The sequence below is a fragment of the Ciona intestinalis genome, chromosome 4 (assembly GCF_000224145.3).
Source record: "Ciona intestinalis chromosome 4, KH, whole genome shotgun sequence".
Lineage (NCBI taxonomy): Eukaryota > Metazoa > Chordata > Ascidiacea > Phlebobranchia > Cionidae > Ciona > Ciona intestinalis.
This window is the reverse complement of record NC_020169.2, coordinates 1,785,737-1,797,596: the sequence shown is the minus strand read 5'-3', so window position 1 is coordinate 1,797,596 and position 11,860 is coordinate 1,785,737. Positions and strand designations below refer to the sequence as shown.

The window sequence follows — 11,860 nt, the reverse complement described above, 5'->3', positions numbered from 1 at the left end:
TCAAACATTTATTCTATACTATGGTTCAACCCAGGCTTATAATTTGCAACAACCCAGTGGCCACTACTGGGTTGTTCAATTTATCAGCCACGCATAAAAAAATCCCTACGAAATTGTATAAATATACGGTCATTAGTGTAATTAAAAAGCAGCAAAACATTTTCACCTCTCTACACAACGCCTTTCTGACCCTTTTTTTCAAAATTTTATTTTACAAACAGGTTAGAAAGGATCTGATAATTCCTTCAGTAGTACGCAACTAAGTAATAATAAAATGTAAAAATCCTTGAGTACAACAATGCTATAAAATTAGGGTTAAATAAATAAAACTTAATGTTACACAACGAGACATACAATAAGAATAAATCTGTCACGTCAAGGTTTCATTTTCAAGGTCATCTACCATAATTGACCTTCTATTTAAGCCATGGTACGTCTTCAGTGCACCTAAATACTTTTTCATGACCGCCCAATCTCCCAGCGTCATCGAAAATTCAGTTCTCATTTCCTCACGAGTGCACTCGCACAAAACTTGCCCGTTGATTTCTTTTTCGTGAATAAGCTCTTTATACTTTTCTATGTTTCTTGTGTTAATTCCAATTTTTTCCAGCTAATAGAAAAAAAAACAGAGTATTTTTTATACAGCCAGATAGCCCTGGCATACAAAATAGCCACAGCGCCTATATATATCTCAATGTCATTAGCATTCAAGAGTATATTTGACGTTACACATAATACTGTGGGGTAAGATGGGGTATCGTTAAAGCACCTAAATCGCTCTTATTAGGTTTGCAACAGTTATATAATTCCGTAATTGTTTTTGCATATATACTACCTGATGGTACGAAAACAGAAAAGGAAAACCTGTTCTATCTTACCCCACCCTACTACATCGGAACGTGTTATATACCTCCTCACAAACATCTTCTACTGTCCACCTTTCAACGGGTTCCATAAACTTCCATCTTGACCGACAACCATCAAATAATGAACTTGTTTGTTTAACCAAGCATTCTGACGCTGCGTTCTATACAAAGACACCAACATAAATATAGACAATTTAGCAATGAGAAAATAATATAGAGAGTATCCTTATGGTTTTTAAACTTCAACGTATTCGAGATATAACTAACTTTATAATATAAAACACTGTAAGTGGATGTTAAAAGTTTGTTTTAGAAAGACTTTATTTTATAGGCCAGGGCAGACGGCGATAAATACGCCAGTGAATTTTTTTACCCCGATAGAGACCTAGCCCGGTACACTGAAATCTTGTTTTGTGTATATAGGATCTTTGGAGAAGAATAAAATTTACACTTACGCAGATAATTCCACGAATGGAACGATTTAAATCTGTTGTGATCGGTAGAAAACTGTTCATCTGATCTATTGTGAATCGAAACGTCTTTAACATTTGAACAAACGTTTCTGGATCACCGTCCAATTCCAGCAAAGATCGCCAGTTCTAAGATGGAATAAAAAGACTTTGTGCTTCAACTTTATATGCTGATATTCAGTTCTTATAAGTTACAGTGAGATGATACATACATCTATCGTCACATTTTGTAGTACTAGTAAGCAACTAATATAATAGGGTGGGGAAAGATGGGACACCTTTCATTCTATTTTTACGTTCCATTTAGTAGTAATCAAAGAACTTTCAAAGAATAATTTAGGAGTGTACCGTCTTTCCCCACCACATATACATGTATATGATTATACAGTAGTGTCCTCACGACTCTAAAAAGCATTGGTATTTGTTAAAAACAGGTTTAGGAAATATTATGGGATGTAAAGCTATTTATTTGGTCCCACAGTACTATATGATAAACATTTATCCTAAAAATTGAAATTTTCTATGGAAAACCTTAACTTAAACCAAACATTTCCTACATGAGCTACATATACCTCGGGGTGCGTCAACTTTGCAGCAACCAGATTGTAAATATCAGAGAGTGGAGAGCAGCCTGCAAACTTAATTGTAGCTTGTGGGTCTAGGGTGTGATTTTGGGCGTTGTCATCGATCGCTTGCCAGATCCAGCTTAGTCTAGTACAAAGATAAATGTATGAATGAATGTACTTTCTTGTTTATCCTTGCGTGGTAAAGCAACGGTATCCGTTTTTACAAGGGTCGGTTTCATTTACCTCGTGTTTGCTTACGTGTTACTACATATAGTTTGGTGGGAAATATGGGACACATTTTAATTCTATTTTTCCGTCTAATTTGCAAGTAAGAAAAGAACATTTAAAGAATTATAAAATCGTATCGTCACGAGTTCCATAGGCCGTTGTTATTTGTTTAAAACACGATCAGGATATTTGGATATTATGTACTAATGGTGTTTCATCTTACCCCACAGTACTATATATGTAACTGACTAATTAGCATTACTTCTTATATAAAATGTTTACAATTATAATTACATCAGCAGAACAACAGCTGATATACCATTGTCGGCAGACATGTAGTCTATACGTTCCTATATTCCAGACAAGAACAATCTATACTTGTCAAAATTTCTAACCTGTACGGCCATTGATCTGCTAATGTAATCCATGCAGCTATTGCTTCTGTATCGACTCTTGGACCTATTGGCTTACATTGCTTGCTTTGGTACAGACGCAGCTAGTGAAACGATACAATTATTATAACACTGTATTTAGTGAATGTGTATAAGGCATTCTTACTGCGAATTGTGTTGAAATTAATACACGGTCAACTGATCTTTCGTTGCCTTGGTTAAACCGCTTTAGATAAATGCTGTTTTGGAAACAGTGAAGAACCTCTCGTCTTGTTTCGTTGTAGCGTTCGAGCTAAAAATACAGAGCTGATAACGTGCAAACATTTACCCCACTTAAGGCTCATAACTTGACCGAAATAATTGTTAGAAAAGGCGGCCATAATGGCTATATATGTCGCTTATTTCATATAAGCTTACTTTTCTGTTAAGTGGTCGTTTTGGCAAAGGTTCTTCGGCAGATGCTACAACCGAAAGCAAGGAGGTCATTTCAGTGCTATAATGCCCACTCGACTTTTCTTTTTTTGTTGAAATCGTTTGTTGCCTAACAGTTTCTAAAACGCGGTACGGGAATATATTTTTAGTGGTTAATATGTTTTCCAGGCAAAATGTAAAACCTAAATATGTTTCCTATAACCTACCGCTTTCTTGCTTAAGTAGAAATAATCGGCTTCGAATTCTGTCGTCGAATGATGGTATGTGAAACGGGAGCTGTATAAAAAAATATATTGTTAGAGGTTGTGTCTAAATTTAGTTTGATCAAATCGTTTCAAGGTGTATTCTATCAAAAAGGGCATTTGTTAGCCATATAGTATATAGGCTTTCACGTTATTTTATCACACTCAAATTGTCTTTCGTATTTCAGTGAAACTATTTTGTATTTAGGGGGAAAGACGAAACACCTTTAGTACATAATATCTAAATATCTTAATCGTGATTTAAACAACAAACAGCGGTCTACTTGAGTCGTGAGAATACGGTTTACAAATCTTTGAATGTACTTTGTTTTCTACCAAATGGGACGAGAAAATGGAATGAAAAGGTGTCCCATCTTTCCCCACCCCACTATACATGCAATAAGACTTACTTGGATATTTCTTCGCAGGAAAGCATGTCCGTTCACGTTCGATGATAACTCACGACAGAGAGCTTTTTTAATCAGGTTAGCAGCTATCATTGGATCCATACATAGTATTTGAACGTATCTGGAGCATCTGGAGTTTTGCAACAAAGACACGACCTGTCAAAGTAAAAATTAAAACCAGGCGTATGTGTAATTGATGTTTTGAAACGGACCCCTATTTGAAATTACCTTAAACAGACTCATGATTTTTTCTTTTCCGAGCAAATCCACGTCATCTATGATAAGACAAATTTTTATGTCGTACTGTAAAAGTACTGACATATATTGCACTACCGAAGTCATGTAGTATATCTCTTTCTTTACTTTAGCCATGAAACCCAAAGAAGTCGTAAAGTCAGCTTTCTTTGACATTGAAGTTATCTTCGAAGCTTGCGTTAAAGCCAAGTTAGAAACCTGAAAAATAATTATGACTATAAGCATTTGTAGCAGCTGTTTAGGAAAATTACATATTGTATACTAGTATAGAAGGATGAAAGAAGAGACTGTACCTTTACATTTTATGTTCCCGTCCCATTTGGTATAGTTAAAGAACATTCAAAAATTGTGAAATCGTATTCTCACGACTCTTATAAACCGTTGTTAATTGTTCAAAACACGACCAGGATGTTGGATAATAAATGGTTTTGGTGGCCCATCTAACCCACCAAAACTGCAGATATAGTACTGTGGGGGAAGATGGGGGGGAAAAAAAACCTAATATTCAAATATCCTAATCAAGTTTTAAACAATAAACAACGGTTTATGGAAGTCGTGAGGGTATGGTTTTATAATTCTTCGAATGTTCTTTGTTTACTACCAAATGGAACGTGAAAATAGAAGGAAAATGTGTCCCATCTTCTCCCACCCTACTGTATATAACAATTTTAAAACATTTACCATTTTGAAAACATCCACAACTTTCACAGCGAATCCGAGACCGAGCACAGATGCAACAACTGTGGTTACAATATCTTTGTCACTGCCTGCACCGATATCTCCAAAGTTTGGCAAACCGAACATCGTGAAACACACAACGGCTGTTATCACCAGCAGCATTACAAGGATTGGAACAATAAATGAGGACATTCTTGCGAGTTTCCATCCGGAACTGGTCGATTTTTGGTAACTTTTAGGTGGCTCCAAATAAGGCTTGAGGTCAATTTCGGGCTTGTAGTGCCAAGTTCGAAATATTTTTACTGCCCATTTTCCAAAGATTTCGTCAATCGTTGTAGAAATGTGTGTAATGACTCCGGCCCATAGTTTGTCGCTTCCAGCATAGTCGAGTATGCTAAACTGAAAAAGTGGACAAAATGTAACAGATGTCTTTCGAAAACCTAAATTTTCATGCATTTTTTTTAAAAAAAAAAACGGGGAAAAAAAATTTTAAAAACCCCCTTTTTTTTAAAAAAATACAAAAATTGCCTGCGAGACGCGAGCCTGGTTGGGTAGTCAATGCCTGTGTTATTGCAGATTTACAGCAAGATTCAACACAATATAGGGGAGATAATATATCATTTAATTTTAATATACCTACATCAACAAAGATGATTTTCGTATCTTTTGGAGGGGGCTCGATGATCGGGTCAAAGAAAAATAGTCGGTACACCAAAGTAAAAATATTTACTGATAAAGATCGATTGTTTCGGGAAGCATTCGTCAAAAGTTCCAATCTCTCTGTAATAAAAATAAATTGATTATTTTTTAGGGTAATTTTAAACTGTTGTATTTTTGTGTTTTATACCCACGTAAACGTACACTTTATGATTTACAAAATAAGGGCAATTGTGTTGCCCTTTATGATGTAATAAAATAAAGATAAATAAGATGTGTGCCGTAATAACGACATATTTGTAACCGCCTGGATTTTCTTCTCTTACCAAAGGAAAACAAAACATCAGTGTTCTATTTGGTCCGTAGTAAAAACTAGACCCCCCAGAAATTGTTTAGTTTAGGAATAGACAGAGCTTTTATGTTTAAAAAGCTATAGAATTTAGATATAGAACTGCGTTTTAGTAGTGTAACAGCAGGTTAAAAATGCAGCAGCAAACCGTAGGCCTTGTAGCAGTTTCCATGTCACCCAGCAAAACAAAGCGACTTGCTGTTAATAGAACAAATGAAATTACTGTTGTAGACGAACATGGTAACACTGTAGGTAAGTATCAACCTAATCTTACTGCTTCCAGTGAATTAAAACCTTTTTTTTTTCTAAATGTTATAGGAATGCTGGTATCCGAACCAGCAACAACGTACATGTCTTCGTCGTCCCGGGAAATGCCCATACACATGAGATATCCTGTACCATGCAGCAATGAGGCAACGATAACCACTGAGTGGCTTACTAAGAATTTCGAAGAAAATTCTCTCACAAGTGTACCAAGGAGCATTATGTTTGATGTAGGCTCTATTTAAATATTTACCCACAAATATTGCGTCGAAAATAAACACTAGACTACTGTACATTGTAAAATGCATTTTGCGTTTTGTAGGAGTACCAGAAATTTTGCCGGGACAGCAACACTAAGCCGTTTAATCAAGCGGTTTTCGGGAAGATTGTTCGAGCTTGCTTTCCAAATTTAACAACTCGTAGACTTGGTGTACGTGGTCAATCTCGCTATCATTACGCAGGTCTGAGCGTCAAACTCTTATCTCGTTATGCCCGAAAATTCCACGCATTTGGAGAAGGACTTAACTTACTTAGAAACAACAGTTCGTAAGTGTGTCGCCTTTTTAAAACTTTTTCTGCTATTCACATTTGCTTTTTTGAAGTTATCAACGGCGAAACGAGATCACGAGTGGAGGTACAACACAGACTCCTGAGTACAACTATGTAGCATCGCATGAAACGGTGCCATATCAAACTGCTGATGTAATGGCAAATATAAAAGCCAAAAGTATACAGTCTAGCTAGAACTCTAGGCCCATAACCCACTGCAGCAAAATGTATAGCTTTTTAAAAGCAATATATTTTAGGAAATGTGAACCCGTTTTCGTTGGTGTTGCCCCCATATCCAACTGAAGACGACGTAGAAATAAAAGATGGTTGGACGAAACCAACGTTGGCTGCCTTTCTCGACTTTTACCGTTGCTACAACCGCCGCTTGCTTGGGTACATTATCAGTCTTGATTTCGAGAAAACAACGGTGCATATTAATATAAATATACCACATAGGGTGGGGGAAGATGAGGCACATTTTCATTTTTTTGTCCTATTCGGTAAACAAAGAAGATTCAAAGAATTATAAAATCGTATCTTCGCGACTTCTACAAACCGCTGTTAATTGTTTAATAAACGATCCGAGCATTTGGATATTATGTACTAAAGGTGTTTCAACTTCCCACACCCTAATATATAATTTTTATGAATTTTCTGTACTGGTAAAGTGTGCCATTTTAGTAGTCCGAAAACCGAGTCAAGTTTGACAATTTAAATCACACTTTTTTTCACAACACAGAGTCATTTGTCCAATTTTGGAGCCAGTATCCCAAACCAGTGCAAGAGCATGTTGAAAACAACCGATATATGTGGGATAATTGCTCTGTGTGATGACATAATGTTTCAAGAAGCTACGACGGCTTTGCTGCCAGATTGCCTGGCGACACTTACAACAGAATTTAACGGTAATTTCACGGTATTTACAGCATTTAAAAATATGCTTTAATGAGTATAACATCTTTGGAAACCCATTTTTAAGAATATAGTATAGGGTGGGGAAAGCTGGCACACCTTTAGCACATAATATCCGGATATTCTGATCGTGTTTTAAAAATTAACAACGTTCTATATGGGGGTCGTAAAGATACTGTTTTATATTTTTTTAAATGTTTTTTGTTTACTACCAAGTGGGTCGAGAAAATAGAGTGAAAAGTTGTCCCATCTTCCACCACCCTACTATATATCTATTAAAACTTTATGGTGCTACCCTAAAACTATAGTTCAAATAAAACCTTTATATTCTTTGTACGTTTAGTCACCATTCGGAAATTTGCAAAAACTTTACCGTCTTGGGTCGGCGCAAAGAGGTGTTATGACTCTACCACCAATGCTAACGTTATCAGTACAAGGATCGAAGCGGCGAAAGTGTGGGGCGAGTATGTCAGGAGAGTGACAACGCTCTGTCACGTAGCGAAAGAAGCGAGAAAAACGCTGGTCGACCCGTTAGTTCTAACACAGGTAAAATACCTGTAGAAGCGTATAGTGCTGTGGGGTAAGATGGGATACTGATAGCTCTTTATTCCTATATTTCCTAATCGTGTTTTATTATAACAAGGCTGATTTAGAGTCGTTAGGCTACGTTTATATGATTCTGTGTTTTGTTGACTACCAAAGTGAGCAAAAAAAGATTAAAACACGTCTCATCTTGCCCCAGCCAAAAATCTAATGAAAAAATATATGCATGATGCAGTTTTTTTATTCCGTGGTATGTCTTAAATGACGTAAGCCTACGGCCCTACAACGATGATGTAGTTAAGTTTACTATAAGCTACCCATGCCCCTATATATTCTATTGTATAAGTGGGTTAGGTCCTGTAGCATGGCACGCCGGGGAATAACCTGGGATTTAGGCAACTTCATCGGCCCCTTGTAAACCTGCATGAATATTTATATTAAAATTCTACTTGTTGTAATGTTTTAAAATGGCTAACGATTTTTTTAGCTTTTAGATGATCTATGTAATCTTGGTGTTTCTGATATTGTTGCCCAAAGTACGTTCGCTGGTGGTGATGACGTGTACACGACAGGCGACCAATCAGCGCCATGCAACGAGAAGGAAGAGGCGATGAGTTATATTTCAAACTTCTGTCAGCTTTTGCAGGTGTGTGTTGTGATTTTATTTTAAGAAGTCAAAGGTTGCTATTTACAAATTGTGAACTTCAAATGCAAAGTATAATAATGTGGAGTAAGGTAAGGCGTGTTTTCATTCTTTTTTCTTCTCCTATTTAATTGTAAAAATATAATATTTAAATACCCGCACCACTATACGACTTAACTAGGACTAATAAAGTAGGTTAAAAAAATATTCTACATGCTTTTATTCACTTTTCTCGTTTTATTTGCTAACACAACAAAGAATTTGTACAGAGTATTATAATCTTTGCCTCACGACTTTAAAAGGGCGTTGTTAATTGTTCAAAATACGATCAGGAAATAAGGGATTTGGGTCCTACACCTATCGTTATTCCACCAACCCCACAGAACTATATTTTTGGGTGGGATTTAAGTAACAATTTTGTAATTTTTTTCTTCAGTGTCACGCGAGTGTGGAAATGTACGTTTGCCTCTTGCTTGAAATAATAGATCGACATGCTGGTCTCATACCAGAAAGTAAGCTTGAAAGCAAGGGGTACGAAGTTATAACTGACCGAACGAGGCAATTCGTTATGAAGTGGGCAATGTACGCAAGCAAAATGCTGACAGAGGTATTTAAATTTAAAGGATTAGATACGATTGGTAATAAATTAAACAAGTAATTGTATTTGTTACGGAATAGTGATCATTACTGTAGGGTAACATGAGATATTTTGCTCCTAAATCCGTTATTTCCTGACCGTGTTTTGAACAAATAACAAGGCTCTTTTAAAGTCGTGAGGCTATTATAATTCGGTAGAAATTCTTTGTTTTGTTTGCAAAAAAACAACAAAGAAAAGTGAATACAAGCATGTATATTTCTAACCTACTATATTACTCCTAATTAAGGACGTATTAAGGAAAATACAATAACGCTATTGTTGCTGTTAAAGTCGTACTGTTTTTATTGGAAATTCCATAGATAACTTTAAAGTCGAGCGAATCAGTCGGAACATTTCATCTTGTGATGCTGCTGTTTGGAGACTATATTAACCACGTAATCTGCTTCCGTGGAGAAAGAGCAAAGGGGATGAAACGACTTCGATCCGTGATTAAAAAGGGTGCGTAAACTTATTCTTACGGTTTTTCTGTGTTATACACCAAACATTTTGCCATAACTTTGCAGTGGCCTCTTTAAACCATTCATTATTATATAATTTCACCCACAAAGTAACATGCATGGTGACTCGTGAGCTGGCACGAGGTGCGCATTAACACCCGTGTTATAACGACTGTCGTTTTCGACATAAAGTAAGTTACATTCAATTCAATTCATTTTTTTGTTGCCACAGGTTCTTTCTATTTTACACGACTCAAAAATTCAGGAAGTCGTTCTACTACTAATAATGTTGGCGAATCCAGTATATCGAACCACAGTCGGCAACCGTTTCCATTAAATAATAATAAATATACCCAACGGAGTGGCGACAATAGCGCTTACCTACGGGAGGTCTCCAATTCTGTACCAGCTTACAGGCGAAACAGGGAAGTAAACGAGCGGAAAGAGCCCAAAATCGAACCTAAGCAAATTCATTGTATCAACCCTTCCTATTTTCCCGAGACAAATATGGTACAGGATACTCGCCTTGACAGAATGATGATTCAAAACGACCCTAGACCGGCAGTGGTGGTAGAACCTGCGTTTCAGCCCGAAAACGAAAGAGCTTCGTTTTACTTACTACCAGGCAATAATAACGCGCCTGGCGGTGCTATGCTTTTAAGAAAGTGATACCGTTTGTGCACATGGTTTTAGTAAGCATATACACGTTATACATTTATACCTTTTTACAATGCATACTCTGCACATTTATTGGCTTTTTATTTATTTATTAATTCACTGTTTCGTTTATATTTTAATTATTTTGTTTATTTATATTTAATGAAATCTAACAAGCTGCCGGTGTACGCTTTTATATAAAATTTGTTTTTTTGCATTAAAAAACGATTTACTAACATTTAGTACGCTTCATGTTCGATTATTACTCTCGTAAGCGAGAACAGATACTGTCCGGTGCTGAAACCTATATGTACACATTCCATGAACAAGTAAACAGTTCTCTTCACAAACAAATAGAAAACTGACAGTTTCTTACCTCGAACTAACCGCAACATTTGCGTTTTCCCTGTTCCCCATTTTCCATAAACACCGACCGTGAACGGAGCTTTCTTGCATGCAATGGTATCGCCGAGGACACGAGCCAGTTTCGAGTATCCCAAGCCGTCATGCGCGCCTGCACAGTACACAACAATACAATCTGACACATTGCTGTTACTTTTTCGATCTAGTTAATGCTTGTCTTTTGATTCTGTACCTTGTGCGTAAGCCTACAGCCATCAAAGTGAACTACAAACATTTACCCGTAGGCGATGCAATATTTAAACACCGCCACAAGTTGCTTGTACACATTGACCAGAGCGTAGGCATGCTTTTACACACCAAGCCAAGTACAGAACTCTATTAATTACCTGTTGCACTGTCTCGGTTTTGCGACATGTCCGGCACTTCTTTCGCCTTTAAATGCACAAGCACAAGCTAACTATGCATATATACTTATGGTTTATTTTTTCTTAAGTTTTCTAACTTTCTGTTAAACTTGTTCTGAGTCACCCTTGCTTAAGCATTGGCGCAGAAAACTGCCTAGTATAGTATCAAGGTCTGTGTAGGCTAAGGTTGACTATTGACAGGGGCGTGTGCACTGATGGAGATAAAGGCAAAAACCCATACAACACACTGCTATAGTGTGGTAAGGTTTCGACAACGACCAATCATTAACTCGACGGCGGTGCGCCGATGCTGATTTATGAAGCTTTTCACGTATATGCCTAGACTTATTTGTACAGTAGTATAGCCTTACGCAACATACTCCTAACTGAAGCGTTTGAGATTGTATTTTAGATTAATTTGCAAGATCCGGGCGTGACATTTGACGTCAATTATTCCGCCTAAAACGCACACACTAAACTCGCAGGACGTATTCAAACGCATATCTCTACAGCGGTAAACGTAAACACCATCGAACTTTTATCAGATTTCACAAGCTTAAAGAAAACTATTTGATCGTCGTAGAAAAAATGAGGTAGCACTAAACTGAAGTGTAAACAGCCGCATATTTTGAAGGCGCCACTCACTTATCAGTCATAAGCATGCAAGCGACTTTTTGCATCCGAAAGTAAACACAAGTGTGAAATGTGTCACTTAACTACGGTAATAAGCAATTATATACCTATTACCGTTATAAACAATTAAAACGGTAGTATACATGTCTTTTCAGGTATAAATGTTTTTTTTGTATAAAGTTTTACTCAGATGAAGGAATTTGACGTAGAAACGTCATTTTTTAAGAACACAATTATAACAACGTCCGAGGAGTT

The 11,860-nt window shown here is 36.7% G+C and overlaps 2 protein-coding genes across 3 annotated transcripts; one reads left to right on the top strand and one right to left on the bottom strand.

Moving 5' to 3' along the window:
- Window positions 1–118: 118 nt before the first annotated feature.
- On the bottom strand, window positions 119–11,193 carry LOC100182058 (NTPase KAP family P-loop domain-containing protein 1-like). The gene is made up of 14 exons (XM_002124996.4): window positions 10,955–11,193; window positions 10,582–10,719; window positions 5,177–5,316; window positions 4,540–4,935; window positions 3,832–4,056; window positions 3,607–3,759; window positions 3,161–3,230; window positions 2,940–3,073; window positions 2,689–2,814; window positions 2,526–2,626; window positions 1,909–2,047; window positions 1,322–1,465; window positions 911–1,027; window positions 119–610 (listed from the first exon to the last, which is right to left on the bottom strand). The coding sequence occupies exons 1-14, from the start codon at window positions 10,980–10,982 to the stop codon at window positions 371–373; spliced, it is 2,151 nt and encodes a 716-aa protein (XP_002125032.1). The 5' UTR covers window positions 10,983–11,193; the 3' UTR covers window positions 119–370.
- On the top strand, window positions 5,357–10,588 carry LOC100176650 (transcription factor RFX4-like). 2 transcript variants are annotated; one of them, XM_026834215.1, is made up of 11 exons: window positions 5,357–5,794; window positions 5,861–6,036; window positions 6,129–6,352; window positions 6,409–6,533; window positions 6,613–6,782; window positions 7,095–7,260; window positions 7,611–7,813; window positions 8,298–8,456; window positions 8,890–9,060; window positions 9,411–9,549; window positions 9,781–10,588. In XM_026834215.1, exons 1-11 carry the CDS (start codon window positions 5,677–5,679, stop codon window positions 10,215–10,217), a joined length of 2,088 nt encoding a protein of 695 aa, XP_026690016.1. In that variant the 5' UTR covers window positions 5,357–5,676; the 3' UTR covers window positions 10,218–10,588. The 2 variants fall into 2 exon arrangements, with proteins under 2 accessions (XP_026690016.1, XP_026690015.1); XM_026834214.1 differs by having other exon boundaries at window positions 5,359–6,036.
- Window positions 11,194–11,860: the final 667 nt, after the last annotated feature.

Bases quoted from the DNA above. Each gene is read 5' to 3' on its own strand.
- LOC100176650 (XM_026834214.1), top strand. From the start codon at position 5,677: ATGCAGCAGCAAACCGTAGGCCTTGTAGCAGTTTCCATGTCACCCAGC. The intron at 6,037-6,128 runs GTAGGCTCTATT...TGCGTTTTGTAG, and splicing joins CAAGGAGCATTATGTTTGAT to GAGTACCAGAAATTTTGCCG. The intron at 7,814-8,297 runs GTAAAATACCTG...CGATTTTTTTAG, and splicing joins ACCCGTTAGTTCTAACACAG to CTTTTAGATGATCTATGTAA.
- LOC100182058 (XM_002124996.4), bottom strand. From the start codon at position 10,982: ATGTCGCAAAACCGAGACAGTGCAACAG. The intron at 10,720-10,954 runs GTAATTAATAGA...TGTACTGTGCAG, and splicing joins AAACCGAGACAGTGCAACAG to GCGCGCATGACGGCTTGGGA. The intron at 5,317-10,581 runs GTAAGAAACTGT...TTTTTATTACAG, and splicing joins AATGTTGCGGTTAGTTCGAG to AGAGATTGGAACTTTTGACG.